We start from the raw sequence: 26,558 nt of genomic DNA, 5'->3' as shown, positions 1-26,558 counted from the left end.
TGCGGCAGGATACGACGGAGTTATGAGCATTTTTCTATATTTGTGCTCATATGAAATGACGAACCTAAAAGTATGCAACAGAAATTTTCGCAAAAAAGGCATCTCAAATTTTTCAAGGGGGAGGCATAGAAAAATTGACTAAGAGTCCGAAAATCCGCTATAACTCAGCCATTTGAAGGACTAGGATGATGTCCTTTGGCACGTGGGTAGGTCTTGACACGAAATTAACGAATCAATTGGAAAAAGGACGAAAGTCCTTACAGGAGCGGAGATAATAGTGATTTTTTGTATACATAAATTTGTCGATAACTCGAATATTCTTTGCAGGATCCGCTTGAAACTAGTGTCAATCAACGGCTTTTGGAAAGGACTATCGACATGCCAAAGGACATCCAAATCGTCCTTGTAGTTTCTGAGATATCAAGGACTTCTTTGTTTTCTGTTCAATTTTTGGCATTCTGAGTGCCCCCTAAAGTATGCCATGATTTTTGAGAATTGCAGTTTCTAGCAATTCCAAGGTGGCTGTAAAAGTATGCAATGCTTTTTTTACTGACAAACTGCGCTGCTTTAATGACGCAGCCCAAAAGTTTGCAGAAGTTTATAAGTTTTAATGCTGCAAAATGTTGAACCAGCTTTCTCAAATTAGATTTCTTGATTTTAACGGTATACATTAATATATTTTATTAAATCGTTTTTCGCATAGTATTGATATATATATATATCGCATATCGTGTAGTAGATACATATTATGGTATTACATATACATACAGATAGAGACGTACTGCTATACATTGTGGCTTATATATGTTAAGGTACTCATCATGCACGTCACGTCGTAGGGGTAATTGTTGTTGTTTTTGATTTAATCAATTTCGTTTTTAAATAAATTATATAGTCGGAAACAACACGAAGAATTATGTACAATAGATCAAATCGGGGTTTGCGTATAACATAAGCAATGCATAAATTAGAGGACATCAATTAAGTACATGGACCTTTTAAAAGTAAATCGCGACCACAACAAAGAAAAAAAAAATACTAAAAAAACCATCAATTTCAGGGCGGGGGCGAGGGAATTGCATCGTGTGTAAGGGAGGCGAGTTGTGGTTTTCTTTTCGTGCTTGGGACAACATTACAATAATAATAATTTGGTGTGCTTTTCGGTCGGAGCGCCGCAGGTGCATTTAGATGGCCGCCTCAATGCCCTCGGCATTCTTCTTGATGAGGCTCTCCCACTGTGCGATCAGGCGATGCGACGATGGCGCCTCCTCCGGCGTCAGGTCACACAACTCCGCCAGCGACATGGCCGGACGCAAGCCAGAACTGGAACCGTTTGTGGTCAGAGCATTGCCGTTGCCATTGGCGGCAACGTTGAGGCTGCGATTACCGGACGTCTTGTGGCCCAGGAGCTCCACATCGTTGCTGCGGTAGAAGAAGTTGAGTTAGGAGTTAGGAAAATAGTCTTTGAAATGCTGCTATCAACTTACCTCTCTCTGTCCAGTTCCACTGTGGACTGTGCATTGCGCAATTTACCGGGACCATAACAATGTTCCACCTCCGAATCGTCGTCATCATCCGCATCGGCTTCGTCGTCTGTGCTCAACTGACTGCAAGGGAGAAGATAATCAGGTAAAGGAATTTCACACACAATAAGAAGAGTCTTACAGCTTGTCGAGCATGTGCTGGCGGTTGAGCTTGCGCAGACGCTTCAGTTCGGTCTCGCGGGATTTGAGGTCCTGCAGCTCGCGCTGAATCTTTTGCTCGACGGGAACATATCCGCGTCTCAGCGGACGTCCCTCGGAGTCCCGCTCGATGGCGCCCTGCGACAGCGTGTTGTTGCTGTTGTTGATGTTAATAGTGTTGTTGTTGCTGTTGCCGTTGAGCAGCGGCAAGCCAGGATTTCCCGAATCGAGGAAAGCCATCGCATTACGTGCATTCAGCTTGAGAGTTTGATTGTTGTTGTTGCTGTTATTGCTGTTGTTTCCGTTTCCGTTCTGGGGCGAGAGAATAAGCGGTGTAGAGGCGGGGGGCGTGACAGAACCCAACTGCAGTTTGCCATGGGAGGCAATGAAACGCTGCATGACTCCCTTCGTGGCCGAGTTGAAGGCAAACTGACGCTTCTGCTGCTGCTGTCCATGCAACTGCGGCGTCGAAATCGTTCGCGTCATCAGCTTCTGCTGCGGCGGCTCTGGCGTCAAATTGTAGCAATTGGGTCCAATGTAACGCTGCTCCTGTCTGCCCACAATCGTCAGCTTCAGCGGCTGCTTTCCACCCGCTCCGCCATTCGCGGTCGCCGTCTTCTGCGATGAGGCCGAAATGCCGGAATCATCGGAGTGATGCTCATCGAGGGATTCCTCCTTGTGGCTGTTGCTGTTCACACTCGATGCCAGCGAGGGCGTGTTCGAGGGCGATTGCTCCTCGATGGGCACCAGCAACGTTGCAGCCGCTGGCTGCGCAGTCACCAGGACTCCCTGATCCCGATCCCGATCCTGATCGTGCTCCGACTCAAGCAGTTCCTCTTGCTGTCCAACAGGCTCAGCCTCGACATTGCCATTCAGCTTGTAGTTGGCCTCGATGACCGGCGGCGTCCCATTGGAGCTGGCTACCAGCTGGCGGTATTCCTCCTCGCGTCGCACCACTTCCTTGATCTCCTCCTGTATGCGTGTCAACGGATCGATTTTCTGCAAAGCACACACACAAACGTGAGGGGGAGAGTTAGTTATGTTACTAAGTTTGTTTGATCGGGCAACTTGAGACAACTTGCGGAACAATGTGCAGGAAGTGATCCGATTACAAATCGATGCGACGGTAATCGAAACTGACGACAACAACAAAAAAACAAGAAAGAAAGCTAGAGTTGAGTCTGCTCGACTGTGAGATACCCGTTAGCCATGAACAAAAGCATAAAATTTCGGTATTATTCTTGAAATATATCGAAAATATACCACAAAAATACTCAAATACACCTATACCTATACCTTCCGTATATATATGGTATATTGATGTAGTACTTTATTCAAAATAAAGTATTATTCGTGAAATATACCGAAAATCAATATTTTACGAATTGATTTAGTGATACACACAAACTATAGCAAAACGGTGCGGTATTATTTTTAAAATATACCAAAATTACACTAGAAAATTACTAAGATATACCTGGTCTCCGTATATACATATATGGTATAGTGTGATATCATTCGTGAAATATACCAAATTAATATACCACACACATACTAAAATGTACCGAAAGCAATATATGACGTTTGATTTAATTCTACATATAAACTTTAGCATACCAGTGCGATATTATTCCCAAAATATACCGAAAATATACTGGAATTACCAAAATATACCAAATGTTATATATGGTAAATTTATATATTACTTCGTACAAAATATATAAATACATATATATAGAAAAATATGCCAAAGTCGATATACCCATTGTACAACATTAAAAACATACCATAAAGTACTAAACATATTAGATTGTCAACCAAACAAACTAAAACCCAATTGCAGCAGGCATTTTTTTCCTACAAAAGTATTTCTTGAATTACTTCTACGGATATCTTTTGTGTGATATCAAGGCAGTTCTATAAATACTGTAGTTATTATAGTAGTCTCTACTGTTGACACTAATCAAGCTTAAATATACTTTCTGGGATCGGAAGTGATTCCTTCTGCTTTTCAGCGGGCAAAAAGTTATAATACATTTCTACCCTTCTATTATAAGGGTTTGAAAAGGTTAACTAAGCAACAGCTGCTACAAAAAATATATGGACTAAGCTCTTTTTACCTTAGCTTCATATTTCTGTGAGTAACGTCAACTCCTTCAAAAATTTCATTCAATTTCTTGCACTTTTTAGTTATTTCAAAAAGTTAGAAAGATAGATTTATATGAACACTAACGTATTTCTAAAGCACTGGCTGCAAAGGTGTTCGGCTTGATTCTTACACTTATAATCTCTGTTCCTATAAGAAGAATTCTCAAAACTTGCAGTCAACATTCAAATAAAGTCTCATCTTTGCATTGACGATTGGTTTAATTTTCATTAACTATCCCTGTGTTGTTAAAAAAAATAGATTCAAATGAAGTTTGCTTTAGAATTTCTACATTTCATCGCTGCATAAGCTGTAATAAAGTGCAGCAGTAAGTACTACAATTAATATTGCTTTGCATAACAAATCGCAGGCAATTACCCAACAACACTCTGCGATGACGATGACGATGACGATGAACGCGTGTCTCTTTGTCGAGCACGCTCTCTCGTCTATTCTCGGCTTTGAGGTAATTGCACAACAATCAGTTGCAGTTGCAGTTCAGGGCAGGTTTCACTGTAATTAAAGACAACTGAACTCTGTCTGTCTTTGTGTTGCAAGCAACATGCGATGCTGGTGGCATTGTCAACAGCAACCCGCAGTGTGGCAAATTCTTCGAGAGAGTTTAATGCAACTCGAAGCGAACCCTCACTTAAGCGGATTTAAAATGCGTGTGCGATCACCGAAAAAAACGAAAACAGAATTAAAATGTTGCGTGACATTAGGAGCACAAAACATAAACATAATAAATTAAAAAATGCAAAGGGCAGCAAACAAAAGCGAGAAGAGAGACAGAAACAGAAACAAAAGGGGAGAAGCTGGGGCATTCATTGTTTTGTTGTTTGTTGTTGATGTGCGAGCTCGTAAAAATGCTAAACACATTTTTCGACGAAAAAAAAACAATCGAGAGTAAAAGTAAAGCTAACAACTGTTGCGGGTTGCATAAAATTGATCCACACTCTCAAAGGCGTGACAAAGGCGACCTCAAAGTTATGACATCGCATGAATAAATGGGGGAAAAATCATAACATAAATGAAAACGAAAATGAAAATGGGAAGCGTTTGGCATATGCGGTTGACTGAGCTGTAATTTAATCTGTCGTCGTATCTCACTCTTTAGATACGTGTATGTAGGAGTGTATGGAGAAGGGGAAGGGGAAGGGGAAGGGAGAGTGACGCAAGGCCAATAAACGCATGCGCGAGGGCAATAATTTCAATACGAGCTTTAAAACACGACTCACAATTCAATTACTTCTTTTTACTGCAAATGAAACACTAAGTTGACTTAAGTGCACTCATAGCAAATTTCAATTTAAGCAAATAAAGCATTCCACATCAATAATTAATAAGATTAAAGCTTGAACCTATTAACTTTGTATTTGCATGTCAAGTTAATAGCTTATTTTCACTTAACAGCCACTCTTTACATATTTATTGCGCTTTGCGGCATATTGATCTCGCTTAACGGCCACACATTCCATGAAAAATCTAATGTAAAAGCATTGTAAACACTGTAAAGTTATCCTACTTAGTTTGATGTTTGATTGACCTCAAATTGAGGCCGTTAAGTGAGATATAAAAAATGTTCTAATCGTTTAAGTGCACATCAACATAATTGTACAACATTTTCATCTAATACTTGTGCAATAATTAAGAAAATATGCACTTAGGCCAATTAACTTTGTATCTGCACTAAGCTTTCTACTAAGCTTATAGCGTATAATATATAATTTCACTTAACTGCCACTCAATACTTTTTTACACAGTAAGCAATATCATTTGCACTTTGTTGGCTCCTCTTTACAACACTGCAAATTGTACAATTTGACTGCATTCAAGGCTGTTAAATGAGGTGTTTTATATAGTCTAATTCTATTATAATATTTTAATCTAATTCATCTTTACATTTTATTACCTATGGACCACACTATTAGCTTAATCATTCCCACTTTCTTGCGTCGCTTTGCAACACTGCAGATTTTATAATTCGAATGCAATTGAGGCTGCTAAGTGAAATGCTTTATGTATTATCTGTCTATTCTAATATTATATTCAAATATTTTCAACTTTGCATTTTATTACCCCGCGACAAGACAATTATCACAATAATGCCCGCTTTCCTTGCGTCGCTTTACAACACTGCTAAGTAAGATATTTTATGTATTCTATTGCACACAAATTGACTATAAAATATTTTCAACTACCAACACAATTACCATACGAATTCACACTTTCTTTGTATCGCTTTACAACACTGCAAACTGTACATTAGGCAGTTGTACAGCGATTTCATTAGTGGCAACTCAACCACCATAAAGCGACACTTTAAGCCAACGTTATCAAGCTTAATGGCATATCAATTGACAATTATTAGCCAAGCAGACACCAGACAAGACGTGACAGCTTGCCACACAGTGTGGCAAAGTGTTGCAAGATGCTTTCACATTAAACCAGTTGCTTTAAGCTCGTGTCATTTGGTCTGCCCAGAAGGGGGAAGCGTGCAGAACCATGGGAGAGGGGCAGGTAAAAGAAAGGCAGCCAGTTGGACAAATGACAAGTCAATTGGCCACGATTCGAGGAATCCAAGAGGTCTTTATGAAGAATTTGCTGGCTGCATTTAGCGATGATTGAATGCAATTTGTGGTCTAAATGTTTCCCTCACTCAACAAAAGAATGAAAGAAGGAGCGCACAGCGAAGGAGAGAAGGAGCGGAAGAGAGACAGAGAGAGAGAGAAGCAAGTAGTGCAATAATAGCGGAAAGTCGGTAAGAATTTTGTTAGCTGGCAACATTTTGCGGGTCAGCGCTCAGTCTTTAAGGTCTTTGGGGGTCTTTACTTGGCGCTCTCTTTGGGGTCTTGGGTCTTTGGTCTCGTGTCTAGGGTCTTCCATGTGGGTGCGTCAACTGTTGACTGTCGCTTCCGCATGGCAATTGTTGTTGTTTCTGTTGTTGTTGTGGCATTAGAAAGCGGAGGCAAATGTCGTTGTCGTTGTCGTTGCTGCTGTTGCAGGCAGTTAGAGCCGCTAAGTAGTCAGAGGAAGACAGAGAAAGAGAAAGAGATGGAGACGGAGAAGGAGACGTAGACGGAGACAAATGCAATTTGCTTACATTTTGTCTCGATGTCGAAGCTCATCAATTCGCTGCAAATATTTTCCCCTCAATTTTGTGCGTTAAACGAAACATCAAGGAAAACAAAAACCGCCAAACTGTCGTTTTCACTGGCAACAACGAAAAACCAGATGCCAAAAAACACAAGAAACACAAAAAACAAACGGAAGTTTTGTGTGGCCAGCAACATGCAAAATGCACATGGGCAGCACTGGCAGGAATAACAGCTGTCAAGTGGACAGCCAGCAGATGGCGCTGCTTTAGCTTCAGCTTCCACTTCAACTGCACACACACAGCGTCAACTTCAACTTCACCTTCACATAGCTCACATAACGGCAATTGGGGAAGCGCATGTCGCAGAGTGAAGAGTGGAGACTGGAGAGTGTACGAGTCGCTGGCCTAAACTCAACTTATTTGCATGTACTCGGGGTCAACAGCAGTAACAACAACAACCTAAACAACAGCTAAGCGCCAGCGCACATGCAAAAGATCGGACAAGAGCAGCAGACGCCAAATACACGATATGCAAAGCACAAAGCAAATTAGCAGAAACAGCAGCAGCAGCAGCAGCTACAGAAGTAACGACAACAACAACAACGAGAACAACATGAACGAACAAGAGCAAAAAAGAATTATACAACTACAACAACACACAGAACGTGACGTGAAACGTGACCGTGACTTGACTGCACGCTCACTCTCTTTTCTCTTCTCTCTCTTGCTGACCGAAACACACACACACACACACACACACACACATACATTGCGCTCTCACGCTCTAGCACTTTTACACTGGCGCTTGCTCCACTTCTAGTTCACAAAAACAAAACAAAATAAATGACAGCGCAGCTGGCGTTGACGTCGCCGTCGCCGTCGCCGTCGCTATCGACTGCGCTGCTTTGGCTTGGGCTATAGTTTCCAGGCGAGTGATCAGCGCATTAGCATGATATGCTGTTGCTTGTTGTTGCTGCTGCTGCTTATGCGATGATGATGATGCTAATGATAATGATGCTGTACACGTATTTGGGGCAATTCATTTAGAGTTTTGTTTTTTTGTGTTGTTTCGCAGTGACCGACCGACGAAGCTGCAATCGAAGCGTGCAATAAAAAAAATGAAATACCAAATTGATATGCAAGCGGCGGGAGAGAGAGGGCAAAAGCAAAACAATAACAACAACAAAAGGTGGGCGTCTACTCAGATTTTAGCCCGCAAGGCATTTGGGTCAACAACAACAACAACGACTTCAACTTCAAGAGCCAAAGCCAATGATAATATTTAGTGTTAATGTTAATGCCGATGCTGTTACTGTTAATGTTGATGCTTTTGCTGTTATCGATGGCATGCCATAAAAACTACAACAGCCAAAGGGGCTACGTTCATTGCTGATTCTAACTTCTCGCTCCCACTTCAACACTTTTCTTCATCTCCTCTTTCGTCTACAATTCGCTTAACACTTCGTTCAGTTGTCAAAACTTCTTTTGCTGTCATTTCCAATTTGAAATTTCCAGCTTTTATCTGTTTGCAGCATGATAAGCCATTAAGCCAGCAGCAATAAATGTCGAAAGACGTTAACCAACACTACAATCAACGAATGGCATTCCCTCTAACTCTAGCTCTCTCTCTTTCTCTTGCTAGCAATCACAATTGTTAGATAATTTAGAACCAAAGAACCATTTCTAAACATTGGACAAGAATCATCGAAAATGATGTAACTGTTAGTGAAATAACAAATGACGTTAACCAACACTGTAATCAACTAATGGTATTCCATCTCTCTCAACTCCTCTCTCTTTCACTTGCTAGCAAAGGACATTTTTAGGCAATTTAGCAGAGAAGCATTTCCAAACTTTGGACAAGAATCATCGCGAATTGTATTGAAATAACAAATGATGTTAACCAACACTGCAATCAACTAATGGCATTCTCTCTTCATCTATCTCTCTTGCTAGTAATATAAATATTTAAACAATTTAGCAGAGAAGTATTTCTAAACTTTGGTCAAGAATCATCACAAATTATTTATCAGTTAGTGAAATCACACAAGACGTTAATCAATACTGGAATCAACTAATCCCTGTAACTCTTTCTCTCTCCACTTTTCTCTTTCTCTCTTGCGCTAACAATGAAAATTTTAAGACAATTGAGTAGAGAAGCATTTCTAAGATTTGGACAAGAATCATCACAAAGTGTTTAACAGTTAGTAAAATAACAACTAACGTTAACCAACACTCTTTCTCTCTCTCTCTCTCTCTCTCTCTCTGCAACTCTCCCTAGCAGTGGAAATTTTTAGGCAATTTACCAGAGAAGAATTTCTAAACTTTGTTTAACAGTTAGCGAAATAACAGTCACAAATTCAAGAAATATTTTTCGCAATAATTATAAAAAGATTTCGTTCACAGCTTGCCCGATTATCTAACCTCAGCTGTCGTAACCCTAACTGTAATTCATTTGAATCCAATCCGCATTCGCATTTACAGAACTCACGATCTATTCAGCTTCTTTTGCAATTATCTCTCATAATCGAAGTTTATTAGCTATGCTTGCTATACGTTGCATTCTATCTGGAGCATTTGCAGCATTATTATAATGTTAGCATTGCTTTATCGATTATCCTCAACTCTCTCTCTTCTCATGCTTAGAAATCGACACCTTCCCAGACACAGATCTCAGATCTCAGTTGTCGGTTCATGCAATCGACCCAGTTGAAAATCGTGATCTATTCTGAGTCGATGATCGTCAGCAGTCTTCAATTTGCAATCTGCAATTTGGAAATCTGAGGCGGATGCACTTGAAGCATGTGTCAATTATGACGCCATATTATGAATTTGTGTGTGTGTGTGGGGGTGTATTACAATTACCGTTATACCGTTACCAATTGCTGTTATTAAGTTATATTTGCTATGGGTTAGGTCTCGCTTTTTTTGTTTTTGGCCCCAAACGAAACACTAACTTGAAAATCTCTTGGCCAAAATCTTTGAGCACAAAGTCACGTCTCAAGTGGGGCGAACCATTAACAACCGACTGACAAATTGCTAAACAAAGCAGAAATAGAAATAGACGAAAAACGACAACAACAAAAAGTAATATATATAAACAAATATAGGTTAAGTTTTACTTAAGAGCTGTCGACAGAACCAATAGGATGAAGAAGAAGAGAGATAGCTGCTGCTCTTATCGCACCTTTGTGGAAACTACGACGCATTTTGTGTAAAAGTGTAAAGCTATGTGAAACTATTTACCCAAATGAATTGGCGATAAGCGTCACGTCAATTGGGAGAAAACTCATGGTCAAATGCCATCGATAGAGTCGATAGAGGGAAAATACATAAATACTGTGGCAATTTTTTTTTTTTTTGAGGACCCTGCGTGACCTGGGCAAATCACTGAGCACTAACTGAGCTTGTTTGCCCATTGGCTTTTTGGCCTGCTCACCAAATTTATTGGTCGCTTAGGTCATCAGTTTAAGTGCTCGCTGACGTGCGAATGCGACTCTATGTCAATTGTGGGTGCAGTCGACCAACAACCGCAGCATTATAACAGCTATATTCATTTCGCTTTTAGGCGAGATTTCCAAGGAACTCTGGGAGTGTCTAACGGATGTATAACAGTTGTTAAAGTCTTTATTTGAGAAGTTTACTGTATTAATTAAAATTGCATGCATGCAGAATGATGGCAATAAAAGCAGTTAATAATGTTGAAAATGTATAACAGTCGTATAACACTTGCCGCAATGACATAATTTCTTTATGTGAGAAGTTTAGTTTATTAATAGAAATTTCATGCATGCAGAATTATCGCAATAAAAGCATTTAATCATTTGCCAATGTATAACAGTCGTATAACATTTGCCAAAATGCCTCTATTTCTTTATTTCAGAAATTTAGTTTATTTTTAGATATTGCATGCATGCAGAATGATGACAATAAAAGCATATAATAATTTTGTCAATGTATAACAGTATAACACTTGCCAAAATGTAAAACAACTTTGCATGCATGTAGAGTGTAATAGTAATAACTGTTTTTATCACTTTTGCCAGCATATAGCAGTTGTATAACAGTCGTATAACACTTGCCAAAATGCAATCATTTCCTTTCACACGCACCTCAGGCAATTGCAAAATATTAAATCTAACAAATTGACTACAAACTAGTTGTATAACAGTCAATAGCCAATAATCGGCAGACAACAAATGGAAGCGAATGTTAATCCAAATTATGTCACCCATCCCATGGTAAAGAGTAGTGCTCTTCTCTACCACATTCACCGCATGCCAATGCCCCAGAAAACGTGCGCGGCATTCGTAAAGCAGAGAAAAAAAACTTACTGAAAAAAAAAGAAGCGTCACTCACATTATGTCATGTATAACAGCAGTGCAACAAGTATAACAACAACAACTGCAAGTTGAAGCAGCTGCTTTTGCCCTGGGCCATTGACATGGCCCGTTGCCAGAGACCAGAGAGAGAGAACAAACTGGGCAACAAAGAAAAAAAAAACAATAAAACTGGAACTGAAACTGAAACAAAAAGGCGGCTAGAAAAACGCAGCTAGCAGCAGATACATTTGTATCTGCATCTGCGAGACACGCTTGCGAATGCACATTGCGATTGCGATTGCGTGTCTGCGTGTCTGTCTCACTGACGCTTGGGTTTGTGAACTTGAAGCGCGCTTCTTTTTTGTTGTTGTTTCATTATTATTGGCTACAGCTGCCACGCTACATGGAGCACGTAAAAGATACAGATACAACGATAGATACAGATACAAGCCATAGATAGAGATACTCAACTCTATTCAACTCTGTGTAGAGACGTTTCTTTGGTAATTGCCATGTTTTGGATCGCTTCTTGTTTGTCTCGTAATTAAAACGTTGCTCTTCTTTTGCCTCCACCTTCTTCTCCTCCTCCTCCTCCTCCTCCTCCCACCCATCAACTATCCCCGATCCCCTCACTGCTCGCTGATTGAAATATGTAGAGCCAAAATGAAACAAAAACTCAGCAAAACAATGGCAAATATTTGCTACAAAACTGTATTGAACGTGCAGCTCTTTGTACTTCTTCCCCTTCTCCAATTTTAATTGAGTTGCTTTGTTCCATAGAGCAAACAGACGGAGAAAGATAAACAGAGACATCAAAGCTAACTTGAGAATTGACAGATCCCAAAATGAGGTTACAGCCAAGTTCGCACAGCGCAAATTGATCAATAGAAAAAAAAACCAGATGATGTCACACAATCCTGAGAACATACAATGAAAAAAAAAAACAAAGTTCTATATACAAGAAGAACATTTGTCTGATCCTGCGAACTTCCCTAAAAAGATCACCAAGTTCTATAATCAAATATATTCGTCTAATTCTAAGAACTTGCACTGCAAAAAAGACCAAGTTCTAAGATCAAAATTGTGTTCTTGAAATAAGACAGCTATAAGAACAAATTCTTAAAACTAAGAACTAAGAAAATGCCAAATTTTCTATATAAGATTAAAAAAATTATTATATTATTATTAATAAATGTTACGAAATTCTGTAATCAATCGAAATTCCCATTAAATTTTTAATAGTTTTAAGAATTTATTCTTATTACTCAATGCGCTATTTAAATCATAAAATATAATGAAGAAGTAATAAACAACAATACAATTTATAAAGTCATATTCTTTTGATTTTATTATAAGATTTTTGGTCTTAAAACTATAAGATTTTTCTTCTTCCCATTTTGTGTCTTATATTAAATACTCCTGAAATGAAGATGTGTTTTCTAAAATTAAGATTTTCATGTTCTTGACGCACTTTTAAGACCCACATCTTGAATTCAGAACTTTTTTTTCTGTGTAGCCAAGATTCAAAACAGCGAATTTGTCGTTGATCCTCAATAGCTTTGAGAATGTCGGAAGAGTTTTGAAGATGCTGCAGATCACAAGACAGCTAAACTTTTTTAGTGCTTCCTCACAAGTGAATTTGTGTTCAACAAATGGTTTAGATTAAGTCAATTTGCGATTCAGTTTGAGCAAAAGAATAATTACAGTACAGAAAAAAGAAACTGCAGCATTATCTCATTAGCTGAGTAGAAAAGTCTTTCGCTTTTCATTTAAACGAGCCCCGATCATAACTCTCAAGCAGGTCTCCATTAAGCCACACAAAACTAATATGCTTATAACAATATAAAAGTCGTAATGTCCGAAGCATTTGGGTGGCAGGCATTAAGCAGACTTAAGTATAACAATGTTGAGTGCTCTGAGAGAGGGAAATGCTTGGCCTAGTAACCCCAACGAGAGGGAGAGAGAGAAAGACTGTGGCCAATTGAATGCAACGAGCAACGAGTAGAGGAGGAAAAGTGAAACCACTTGAGCGTAGCACTTGAGCGATCGCCCAAGTATCATCCACAGTTATCCATCAAGAGAGGTGTGGGAAAGTGGAGTCCACGTCCGTGGCGGACGTGACAATGATGTTAGCGTCGGCCTTAATGCCAGCATAATGCTAACTATTAAATGCGTTGACCAAAACGGTTTTAGTAATTTACTAGATCTCCTAACTGTTCAGCTCCACCCCCGAAAGAAACCGAAAGAAAAAAGAGTAGCTAAGCTGTCTGTCATTCAGTCATCCAGTCAGCCAGTCAGCATGTGTGAATGGCTTTTCCATGAATGAAAATGCCGGTTGCCTACGGTCAGCAACAGCCGCAGAAGCAACAGCAGACATCAGTCAACAGATGGAGATCCGCTGCAAGGTCTCGCAAGGTGTGAGCTGCGAGAGGTTTGAAGTGCGCTTTTATGACATTTAGCGGTACGTTAAGCGTCTGTGGGCAACGGTAAAGTGTTTAGACGTCCTTAACACATGCTAACTGCATATTTTGTCTACTTCTGTCTGTTTGTCTGTCTCTGTTTGGTTACTCGGCTGTCGACTGTCGACTGCCCACCTATTCTATACGCTATTTTCTTTGGCATGATCGTAAAAATTATCATTATCATAATCATTATCATTATCGTTAGCATGGCTCAGCTTTGTGAAAGGTTGTGCACACACACACACACACGACTCGTCGTAAGCCCAACACATCAGTTGGGAATTTGTCATGTGTGTGTTGCGGACGGTCTCACTCGCTGCCTTTCACCCACGTTGGCATGTTGTGAATGAAGTACTAAATAAGTGGTGTACTGTTTGTTTATGGGTCGTCTGCGGTATTTTAGCGCTTCGTTGCAAAGTATAACAGTCGTATAACACTTGTATAACAGTCGAGTAGTAGCGAAGAGTTCAAGGTTAACAGCAGTTGCAAGCATCCAACTGAATTTTGAAATTTGTATAACAGTATACGCGTGGTATAACAGCTGTATAACAGACTTCAAACTCATTTGAAGGGAGAGTACTTGAATAAGTGAAGTAGTGTTTGTTTATAGGTCGTCTGTTACATTTTAGCACTTCGTTGCAGTCGTATGACAGTCTTATAACAATCGCTAAATGGCAAAGAGTTCAAAGCTAACAGCAAGTGTGAGAATTATTCTGCATTCTGCAAGTTGTATAGCAGTATAAGAGTTGTATGACAGATGTATAACAGTTTTGACTAATTGAATTGTTTTTAGTAAGAAAATTATTGTACTTTAGTATGCGTCCAAAACCGTATAACAGAAAGAGTCCCTTCGACTGACCATGGTCCATAATCCAAGTCGATATTATAACAGTATAATCTATGTATGACAACTGTATATCAGAGTTCATTTGTAAGAGAGAGAGTTCCACTTACAAGCAAATTAGAATAATTTCATAATGAGAATGAATTTAGTTGAGAAAGTATTCATTGAAAATTAAGTGAAATACATAGAATACTTGAATAGTCTTTAGTATGCTTTTTGTACTGCATTGCAGTGTCTGCAATCAGTATAACAGTTGCGTGAAAGCTGTATAACAGAAAGAGTCACTTGTAAATAGCTATGTGAAATCTCTATAACAGCTCAACAAAAAGTCCAGATATTACACCAAATTAAGCATAACACATTTCAATGGTTGTATAACACATTTGTAACAATTATAATTGGCTACCCGGATCGCGAAAGGTGCACTTAATGCGGGGAATGCAAAGCGTTTTATGTGTAGTACAGTCAACGCTAACGCTGTTAATCGCTTAGCATGGAGGCGAGCTTGGAGAGTTACACTCTAGTTAACACTGCCCAGTAAAATAGCAGTCGCAGCAACAAAGCGAAGAAATCCAAATTAGCAAAAATTTCAATTTACCATGACTTCAACTTCAAATAAAAAGCGCGCTGGGCAGCAATGCTAATAATTTAGCCAAGTTTAGTTTTAGCATTTTTCTCGTTGTTGTTGCTGTTTGCTAATTTAAACAAATGTAGTCAAATTTACGAGTATAATGGCAATATATTTCTCAGTTGGGTTTCCCACGCTTTAGAAGCAAAATGGCGACAGCTGATGACAATGGGGATCTACTAGAAGATTTACAAACTACGACAAAATGAAAGAGAGAGAGAGAGAGGCAGAGACAGACAGACAGAGAGAGAGAGGAGGAAAAGGGAAGTAAATAAACCAAATAACGCAAGACCAAAATGAAAATGCAAATGCAGCTTGCAAAATGGGCAACAACGACATTGTAAGTTTTTAGTATATATATATACTAAATGTATTTGTTATGCATGTGGAAATTGCAAATGAACGGAGTGAGTGTCCAACAGTCTTATTTATGTTACTGTGTTTATATGACGTTGACAATCACCACCACGACGATGATGATGATGATGACAACAATGATGTTGCAGCTGCTGATGACGATGATGATGACGATGGCGCTACTTAGACCGTTAAGCGAAACAATAGTCAGACAGTCAGAGACACAGTTACGACAGTCAGGTGAAGTGACCAGCAGCTTGCCACCTCATACCTCGCACCTCAAACAGCGGAAGTGCTGTGCAAATATACCACAGCAATGGCAACAGCAAAAGCAATCGCAATGGCTTCACATCGATACCGCTAAATGCTTTGCAAATGACAATAAAGACACTCACTTCTTAGCAGGCAAATGCAACAAATTAACTTCCTCCATATTACAGAAAGCATTTGCAAATCAATTCCACTTACAAACAAATTAGAATAATTCCACTTGGAATTCTCCATTGATTGCTTCCGATGGGAATGAATTTAGTTGAGAAAGTATTCAATGAAAATGAAGTGGAATCATTTCTACAAACTAGCAAGTAAATTATAATAAAACAAGCGTATGATAATACCAAATTTAATTGGAAATTATTGAAAAAAACTACAATAAAACAAGTGAACATCAATAACAATTGTTTCGAATGCGAGAAAAACAAGTAAGCAAAATAGTTCGGTATTTATTTTAAAATATACCACATTAATTAGCCGCGAATATTAAAAAAAATATACCAAATGCAATATTTGGTATATATTTTTATAGTACTACATTCAGGATTATACCATAGAGTACAAAATATACCAGGCTCTTTTGATCAAGAATATACTAAATACTTTATAGAGTCGGAGATGCCTACGCGGTATTATTACTAAAATATACCAAAATAATATACCGGAGAAATACTAAAAAATATACCAAGTGATATATTTGGTATATTGGCATGGAACCATATTCAAAATATACGGAATACTGAGATGTATACCAAATGATAGCATTAGTGTAGTATATTTTAAAAGTTATATATTATACTTTAAAGAAACAGTACCGCATTCAAAGTATAATAGAGTGGATTTATTCCACACTGCCAGTCAAAGCTACTAAGACCTATATTAAGTAAGCGTTTTTACTCATACAAAAGTATTTCTTAAAAATGTATACAAAGTTGTAATACCCACAAGTATCGGGTATAATGATAATACTAAAAAACCTGCTTGCAAACTATGAAAAGGTATTCCAATTACGTTTTTAACAAATAAATGGCAACTCTTGTTTGTTACACATCGAATTGTTTTGCTCAAGAACTCACACACAATTCCAATCATATAAAATCAACTTTTAAATGAATTGATAATAAAAATAAATGAATACATTTAGAGGTGAAAAAAGAGTCTCTCACTGCCTCGCTCTCTCTCTCTCTCTCTTTTGATATTTTCATAATTGATTTGCTTATCGCTCGGAAAAAAACATTCGTTAACTTTACGCCCAAATCAATGTTTGTATTGCTTTTTTTTTGGAGGGGAAAGAAACTCCCCGAGAATCGATCAGGCAAATTGAATGCATGTTCGAAATGAAATTCTGTTGGCTGACTCAGCGCCAGGGTCGCTTCATCATTATTTTTTCCGCTCTTTTATAATTAGTGCTGGCATTTCAATTACTTTTTGCCGTAAAAAAAAAGAATTGGTAGAAATAACAGTTAGAAGTATCTTATCTGGTTTCCTTTTGCCAACCAATTGCCAACTCGACTCGAGTTGGTTTCCACCTCCTCCTCTTTCTCTGCAGGTGCGCCATATTACATGACTCTGGTGCAGCTTTATCGCATTCCCATTCGCATTCGCATTGACAGTCAGAATGTTGTATATAAAGTTCGTATAGTTCAGACTAAACACATATTTGTATATGGTGCCAACTCTTTGGCGCAAGTTTCTGTTTGTGTGGAAATCTACGCCTGATAACGCCGCTATCAGCTATCATTTTGTTATCGATAAAAACAACACACACACTCACACACATGAACCATCCATAGCAAATAATGGTCTCATGGCCCATTTGCGGCTTTCAAGTTCAGCTAGAACTGAGTCATCATCACTCGCCTATCTTTACAGTCGAATGCGAAAAGAACTTAAATTATAGTCGCATTACACCACAAATTACAAAGACATGAACTCATCATCCCCGAAGGTTTTAGTCATTGACTAACTAACAGCTAATCATATCTACAATTAATAAATATATTTTATTGTACACTCCTCACTTCTACCCCTCTACCAAATATATATAATAAATTGAAAATCGAAGTCTGCATTTGCAGGTACATTCCAAGTAAATATATATACAATAGAATCAGAAATGACTTGGACTAATGGCACCTGTGATTAGATAAAAAGCCCCGAGTTTAGTCACATTGCTCTGGCATTGAAAGCCAATTGACAGCAAATATGCGAAAGGCAGATGTAGTTGCTCGCATTTTTGATCATTTCTAACCGTATAACAGTCACAGAACAATAAAAATCTATAACAGTCGAATTGACAACAAATATGCGTGAAACAGATGAAGTTGATACGTCTAACAGTCGCATAACAGTCAAACTAAAAGCCAATATGAGTAAAACAGACGAAGTTGGTTGATTTTGACAAGTATAACAGTTCTATATATATGTTACACAGTTTGAGTTGATCGCATTTTTGTTATTTTCATACGTATAACAGTCGAATAACAGTTGTACAAGAGAACGAGTTCCATTACAGTCAAATTAAAGATGAATTGATAACAAATATGGAAAAATAGATGAACTTGGTCGATTTTCACATGTATAACAGTTGAATGACAGTTTTATAACAGTCAAACTGGCATCAAACATATTTAATACAGTTAGAGTTGGTCTCATTTTGTATACTTTCATACATATAACAGTTGTATAACAGTCGTATAACAGTTTTACAACAGTCACACTCACATCAAATGTGCGTAACTAAGTTAGAGTTGGTCACATTTTTGATATTTTCAACCGTTAAACAGTTGTATAACAGTCGAATTTTGAAAGCCAATCAACTGATTGACACGTCACGAGCTTCGCAATTGGTGATGTGAACTTAACACCCGCAAATTGCTAATTAGCCTACACAGCACCAACTTACAAAGCCCTTGACATTGATGAATGCGATGGATTGCATTGAGTTGCATTTGAAAAGAGCGTATGTTTGTTGTGCTGATATCGTGCTGTGTGTGCTTGTGAGTTGTCATATATTTTGCGGCTAATACGCTTGATAAGGCTTATCGTATTCGATTTAGAGCCTTGACTTATATGTGTATACCAGTTTTTGTGGAGTGTATCTAGAAGTTATTTACGATTCTGCCGCTTCGCTGCGTTCGCTGCTTTGCTGCTTTGTTCGCCACAGTGAATAGAGAAAAAAAAAAGCAGCCTAACAAATTGCTCTCTAATAACCAACAACAAGCAATAAGCAATAAGCAATGGGGTGTTAACAAATACACAAGAGCTGCATACCTTACTATACACAAGTCTATACGATGGCACCATACCATATCATATCATATCATATCATTCCATTCAATTGGAGAAAGTGCAGAGAGACGTCGTCGTCGTCGTCGCCGGTCGCATTGTTAGGCATTTGATGATGGAAAATGCGACACGCTTTTGATTGTGACTTTGGTGTTGGCGTTCGACTTTGGCTTCCACTTCGACTCTACTTTGGCTTTGTCGTCTGCCATTGACATTTGCGCCTGTCACTTTCATTCAAATTTCAAATTGCAATTAGGTGGCAACCCTGTGACTTGTCAATAGAGACAGTCTGTGCGAAAAGTAAAAACCCCATCAACAATGCATCTTTTGTATGCGACGCTGCAACAAATTAAAAAACTAACTTTGGGCAACCTGCGTCTCCGCCTTCGACTTCGCCTCCTCCATTGTCGCTCGGAACAAATTGTTGTTGCATTCCGACTAATTGATACTTTTACCATATTCATATATGTGTGGCATTTGCAATCAGCTTAGGGAAAAGGCGCAGGTGCTGCCCATAACTAATTGAAACAGAGACAGCCAAGTGAATGATTTATGATCCGAGAGGGGAGCGCAGAGGGAAGGGGAGGGGAACTAAACTTATGACTGGATATTTGCACACACACATTTGAGCCAATGGGTTAAGGTTGCATATGCAAAATACATCTGTTATACTACTGTTATACGCTCGGCACACAACTTGAGGCAGGTCGCTTACTTTGCATACAATACTCAGTAGAAAGTCATATCAAACATCTGAGAAAATAAATCCATTCATTAAATAGTCTACAAGTCATAAGTCTGCAAAAAACTGAAGGAAAAAAACTACACTGAAAGAAAAAGCGTGCTAAAATCAATCTCGATTGCAATCTCTTTTTCAATCTAGAATAAAACATTCTTGAATCAAGATTTTATCTTAAAATAGGATTAGAATTCTTAAAATGCAAATTTACCACAAAAAATTATGATGTAATATTGTCTTTACCCAATAATCTTATTTCAAGATTTTTCTTTTGAAGATTGAAAAAGTCTAATATTAAGATTTTTTCAATTTAATCTTAAAATAAGATGTTTTTAATTAAAATTGTTTCAACCCAAAAACAATATAACAAGATTATTCTTTTTAAAGTCGGAAAGATCTTAAACCAAGATTTATTTCTCTCTGTGTAGAAGGAGCAAACCCAATGCCAAAGAAACAACAAACAAATAAAAAGTTCTAAACATTTTCCAGCACGTTCTTTGAAGGAAAAAAAATCAGACTGCAGACCTAAGTTATCAACTCATGAACTGTCTCATTTGCTGTTTCGGTTTTATAGCGATTGCGTCAATCAAATTGTATTTTTTTCTCTGTCTTTCTTCGCCTCAAAAAACAACAATGTAATCGCACGTCGTGGATCAATAAAAAATACAACAAAAAAAACAGAAAAACACTAAAATTATGGCATAGAGATAAGTCTTACAAAACGCGGAGCGCTGAAATCAAATCATTTTCTAATTGCAGTCTATTTATTAGCAATTATGTTTTGAAGCAATCAGTGAAAATTTCGCCCCGATCGTTTCCTCCGAAACGAACCTGAAACCGAACCGAAGTGGGAATCGGCATTGAAAATTGTCGTCAGCATGAGATAATCGTTGTTTGGTGTTTGGTCTTCTTTCACTTTGATTTTCGGTTTTATGACAAATTGATTTTGGGGCATTATAAAATCGGGAGTCAGTCGGTCAACGGTAAAGTAAGCAATTTAATTTGATACCCGACTGCATCATACTTTTGTCTGAATGAAGGAAGATGATATATATTAAGACGATATTATATAGTTCATTCAGTTCACGAGACTTTCCAAAAAAAATTGCATTGTTATAGTCAACTAACGGTAACTCAAATTCATGCATTCGAGGCATTCATAACATTCACTTTTCAACAGACAGATTTGAATAGCTTAATACTTTAACGTCTACGCATGTTTAACGATATCATTTTTAATTTTATTATTATTATTATTACGATTCGTGGAGATTTCGTAATCTTTCGCTTTTACACCTCTCAAGATCTCGGTCTCAATCTTCCAAGCTTGCCTTCCGTCTCTCAAATTGAGTTCATTGTCAGAACTGAAGCCGGTTTTTTCTATCTTTCTTTCTTTCTCTATTTCTTTCTTTATTGCCTGCGGTGAAATTTATGAGGCATAAGTTTAAGACTTTTAAAGTTATTCGTTTTTATTCGCCATTGTTCACGATCATAGGCAAAACGATCTCAGTGCACCCGAAAGAAATGCAGTCGAAAGTTTCAAAGACTTCCCCCAACAAAATTCCTGGAATCACACTCCGGACGTTCCCAAGAAACTGCGACGGAAATCTATTCATACTAAACCTATTGAACACAAGAAGAAGAAACGATAGAGAAAGAGGGAATTTTGATATTGAGATATGAGCATTCCACGGGGGAATCACTGATAAGCCGACGCTTGTCAAACGAAATGAAAATTGTTCGAGTTCTAGTTTAAATTTAAATGTGATTCACACACATCATAAATTCATTGATTGAACTTTAGTAGTTGTGCTAATCAGCAAACCATTTTTGAAAACCCCCTGAGGAAATAGTAACACAAGAACTGCAATTTCCAATCTACTCGGTACTTTCTTTTACTAAACAGCGTCATCGAACGGAAATATTTAACTAGGGGAATAATTTAAATTATTGCAGTAGGAATCTCCAATCGAAGATTAAGATTTACTCGGTACTTTCCTTCACTAGACAACGTCATAGTACGGAAATATGTAACTCGGGAAAGAAATCTCCGATCTAAGATTACATTCTATTCGGTACTTTCATTCACTCGGGAAATAATAAACTTCGATCTTCGATCTAAAACTAAGATCTAATCGATACTTTCATTCTCGAGATAGGAAATATTCAACTTGGGAATGAAATATCCGATCTAAGATTAAGATCCGAGCAGATACTTTCTTTCACTCAGGAAATAACAAAAAATACTGCGAAAGGAATCTCCGTCTCCCATTTTGCTCTTATCCAACATCACCCTAAAAACCCCATTGCAAAGTGAATCTTCGATTTAATATTAAGATGTTCTCGGTACTTTCTTTCACTCATGAAAAATAAACATTTTAGCATAAGGAATTCAGTAATTATTCCCAAGTCCTGCTTATTCCGCATCACTCTAAAAACCTCTTCTAGACCGCAATTAAGGAAGCAAGTCTGTGCAACCTTTTGGCTTCAGTTGATTTACGGCCTCAGCTTTGTCTTTCTCCATTTGCGCAGTCTCCTTTTTAAGTGCTGCTCCAATTTCATGCTCCCCTTTATCGATTTCTGTTTCTGTTTCTGTTCCTCTAGTTGTCATTGTACTTGCCTTGATCTTGGCAGTCGCCTTCTTTCCTTTCCCCGATTTGCGATTGTTTCAGTTTCAGTCTCTGGCAAAAGGGTCAAAAGTCATCGACCCAGGCATTGACCCCCACCTTCCACCTTCCATCTGTATCTCCACTCTCCACTTCACAGCACACCCTCCAGTCCGTCTCCCTCCCCCCGCTCCCTCCGCTTCCCCCCACCACCTTTGCGGCTCGTTAAGCGATCGCCAGCGACAAGTTTCAAGTTTGGCGCATTTTCTGTTGTCGTTTGTTGTTTGCGTTTTTCATTTGCCTCCGTTTGATGTTGCTCTTACTGTTGTTGCTATTGTTGTTGTGCCCCCACACTACACTCCCCTTCCCCTCCCCTCCCTTCGTAATTACAGTCACAAGTTCTTTGGTCCGATACGCCTTTGGCTTCGGGGTCTGCGTCTCTCGATCTCTATTACCATCTTCAAACTTCAAACTTTGGTTTCTTCTTTTTTTTTGGCTTAATTTGCTCTGGGCTAACAAGACCAGGTAGCTGACCACAACCACAAGTCTCTCCCTCTCCCCCGCATTTCCTCGCTCCTTCCCGATTTGATTATGATGATTTTACTGTATCTCTCCTCGCCTAATATTTAATTTACATTTATTTGACGCGCAATGTTTAGGCGCGATCACTGCGATCACGGATCATGTGGCGCCTGCATCATTTCGCTTGACCGGTTTGGCAAATTTTTACTTTCAATTGCACACAAGACCGAGAAAACAACCCGAAACAACACTAACTAAATTTATACACACAAAAAAGTGGCACAAAACAAGAAAATTTACTTTGACTGGTCAAATTTGTCGCCGTCTGAAAGCGAAATTTTAACAGCCCCGCAAAAAAAAAGGAAAAAGAAACGAGTCAAAGCAGGAGAATGTGGAGAAACAAAAAACTGTTAATTCTAACCGGTTTAGCGCAACACTTACAAGCCAAGCCATCCAAATTGGCAGCTAAGGATGAATTTCCTATTATATGAATTGAATCAATATATAAATAATGTTGTATTATTAAGTGGCTAAAACATTTCGAAATGCTTTTGCACAAAATTCTTTATGAAAGCGGTGAAGAAAACAATCGAAACCCTTTCCGAATATGTCAATATTTTAGAGAAGAGTTTAGTACTATGAGATTCTATTCCGAATGGCTTCAGAACTAAATTCTCTATGAAAGCGGAGTTTTTTTTTGCAAGGAAAAACAATCGAAAAACTTTCCCAACAAATTCGTTATTTTCAAGTAGAGTCAAACCTTCGTACAGATTATATCTAAAAAAAAATTCTCTCTGAAGATCGAAACCCTTTCCGAAAATGTCAATATATTAGAGAATGAAATCCCTATTTGGATTGAAGCAAGTTATTAAGAATATTGTATTATTAAGTAGCAGCAAGATTTCGAATTCCTTCAGAACTAAATTCTAAAAAGCGAAAATGTTAAGACATTAGGGAGATTCTATTTAAATAAAAAAAAAAAAAGCAAATGCATCTAATGAATATATGGATATATGGATATGGTAGTTTAAATAAAAAGTAACTCTAAAAGTTGAATTCGAAATAAAGAAATAATGAAGTGAGAACAGAATTTTGGCACTTTGGGAACAAGTTGCCACTCAGTAAGTCAGGAATTTGTCAACAGGCGCTTAATGTGACACATTCTCGCTCTCTCTCTCTCTCTCTCTTTCTTTCTCTCTCTCCCTCTGTCATCCTCATCTCGTCTGATCCCAGCTGAGACTCCGATTGGCTCAAATGAGCAATCAACCCGTCGAATCCGTCTTGCGTCTTGCGTCTCGCTCTCCGCTCCCCATCTTCCTCCATCCCCTTCTTTATCGTGTAATTCTTGAAACATTTTTCGTTTAGTTGCATTTATTTGGGTCATGGACAGTCATCTTCTGCTTATAAATTTTCCCCTCCCATCCCGTATCTCGCCCACAAACTTCATCTACAGGTTTTTCGACTTTTACTTGCTGCAACTGCAACGCGAGGCAAGGCTAAAAAAAAAAAAAAAGAGCCAGACCTGAACAGGCAACAATTTTTTTTATTATTATTTTTTATTTATTCTGTTGCTTTTTTTGGTTCCGTCTCACGATCTGATCATTTCGCTCAGGTTCGAGTTCGGGGCAATTTATGTTATGTGGTTGTTGTTTTTTTTTTATTGTCTTTCGCCTGTGCGTTAAATGAGTTGTAAAAACAGCTGTTGATTTATGCATGTTGTTGTTGTCTCACTCTTTTGGGTCGTCAGTTTTTGTTTATCGAACTTGGCAGCACTTGTGGCACACTTGCTGCGGTTACAGAGATCTTCTTCAGATCTGCTTAGCAATAACAATAACAGCAACAGCAGCAACAACAACAACAACAGCATCAACATCATCTAAGAAGACCCCAAAGCAAACAATAGAAGCAGAAAGAAAGAAATTTCACTGAAAGCAGCAACAACAACTACAAACTACAAAACATTACAACAGCAACAACAACAACCACAAAATGTTGCCATGACTTTGACTTTGCGGCCACACACACAAAAAAAAAAAACGAAAAAAAGGTAAACTCAAATTGAAGCTAAAGTCGAAGTCAAAACTGAGGCCAAAGCTGCGTCGCTGTCGACGTCGACGTCGTCAAATTGGCGCAGCAATTAAAAGAATAACCAAAGCACAGACTGCGAGAGCAAGAGAGCAACAGAGCTTTGGCAACTGTGCAAATAGTGCGAGGACAACAACAACAGTAGAAGAGTTGGGGGTGGGGGGAGATACTGACAAATAAACACGCGTGAAGCGGCAACAAGGCAACAAGTCAAAAAAACGAGACGAAACAATAATAAATAAATAAAGCCAAATTTAAATGAAAAGCCAAACAAAAAAGCCTTTACAATGAGGCCGTTGTGTTGCTGCTGCTGCTGCTGTTGCGGTGGTGGATGATAGTCAAGAATCAGTCAATGGAACGTCACGGCACAAGAACCAGCAACAACTACCAAGAGCGAGCAACAAGAAGAGACAGCAAAAAGAGTTCAACGCACAGCAGCAAAGTCAAAGAAATTGAAGTTCAGCAACAAAGTTGTGCAGGATGTGTTCGGCAACAAAGCTCCCAATAGCCATAGCAACATCCTCTGCAGCAAAGTTAGCAACACGAGGACAAACTTGCAATTGCAAGACCAGCAACAATGTTGCCGACTAGGACAAAGTCAGCAGCAATAGCAATAGGCAACAACGGCTGCGCAGCTTCGCCACATTCTATTGCTGTTCGCATATTTCTTATTCTATTCTATTCTTCTTATAGTTTTCTTTTGTACTCACCTCATCGGCTTTCTGCTGCATTTTGTCGTTTGTGTGTTTGTATTTGTTGTGTGTGTGCGCTGCAAAAATAGTATTTATGGCAAATTAGAAAACACTGCAGTCGACAAAAAAATAACAACAATATAATTGTATATTAAGCATAAACAAAACAAACGCAAAACAATTTACGACAGAAAAAAAACAAAAGAAAAACACTTTCACTGCCGAAAACAGAACAGCAGCGTTTAAATAATAATAATATTAATAATAATAATAATGCAATTATTACAATTGTAATTGTTAAACAGTTGCAGCCACCGTTTTGTTTGTTTGCTTGTTGTAATTGTTGCGCGCGCGCAGCACAAGACACCAAAAAAATTGAAACAGACTTAAAAAAAAGACCGAAACGAAACGAAACGTAATAACAGATCAAATATTACTCGCGTAGTATGCGTGAGAGGTGAGAAAAGAACGCGTAATGCACGACGACCAGCCCGCTGCGCTACAAAATAACAACTGACAACGGCACACAACGTAAAACCAACTGCAAGCAAGCGCAGTGGAAAAGCTTAAACTCACAAACACACACACACACGCACGCTCAGCGAAGCAAAACAGCAGAGCAGCAGCGAAGGCGCGCAATTGGGAGACGCAGCGTGACCGCAGGTTGCTCTGCGCAATATACTGAAATATACTAGCTGTAGAAAACAGCAAAGCGGTCACGCTGAATACAGGCTGCTAACAAAAATACCAACAATAAATTATTCGAAATAACAACTATAACTGCGATAAAATGAGTAAAAATAAAATAAATAAAT

At 38.5% G+C, this 26,558-nt stretch overlaps 1 protein-coding gene across 1 annotated transcript; it reads right to left on the bottom strand.

Annotated features, from left to right (window-relative positions):
• Positions 1–655: 655 nt before the first annotated feature.
• Positions 656–26,270, bottom strand: LOC132797290 (myb-like protein D). The gene is made up of 5 exons (XM_060808956.1): positions 26,030–26,270; positions 25,762–25,820; positions 1,666–2,681; positions 1,488–1,607; positions 656–1,422 (listed from the first exon to the last, which is right to left on the bottom strand). Exons 2-5 carry the CDS (start codon positions 25,780–25,782, stop codon positions 1,185–1,187), a joined length of 1,395 nt encoding a protein of 464 aa, XP_060664939.1. The 5' UTR covers positions 25,783–25,820; positions 26,030–26,270; the 3' UTR covers positions 656–1,184.
• Positions 26,271–26,558: the final 288 nt, after the last annotated feature.

Source organism: Drosophila nasuta, chromosome X, assembly GCF_023558535.2.
Source record: "Drosophila nasuta strain 15112-1781.00 chromosome X, ASM2355853v1, whole genome shotgun sequence".
NCBI lineage: Eukaryota > Metazoa > Arthropoda > Insecta > Diptera > Drosophilidae > Drosophila > Drosophila nasuta.
The sequence above is the reverse complement of the archived record's forward strand: the minus strand, read 5'-3'. Positions and strand labels throughout refer to the sequence as shown.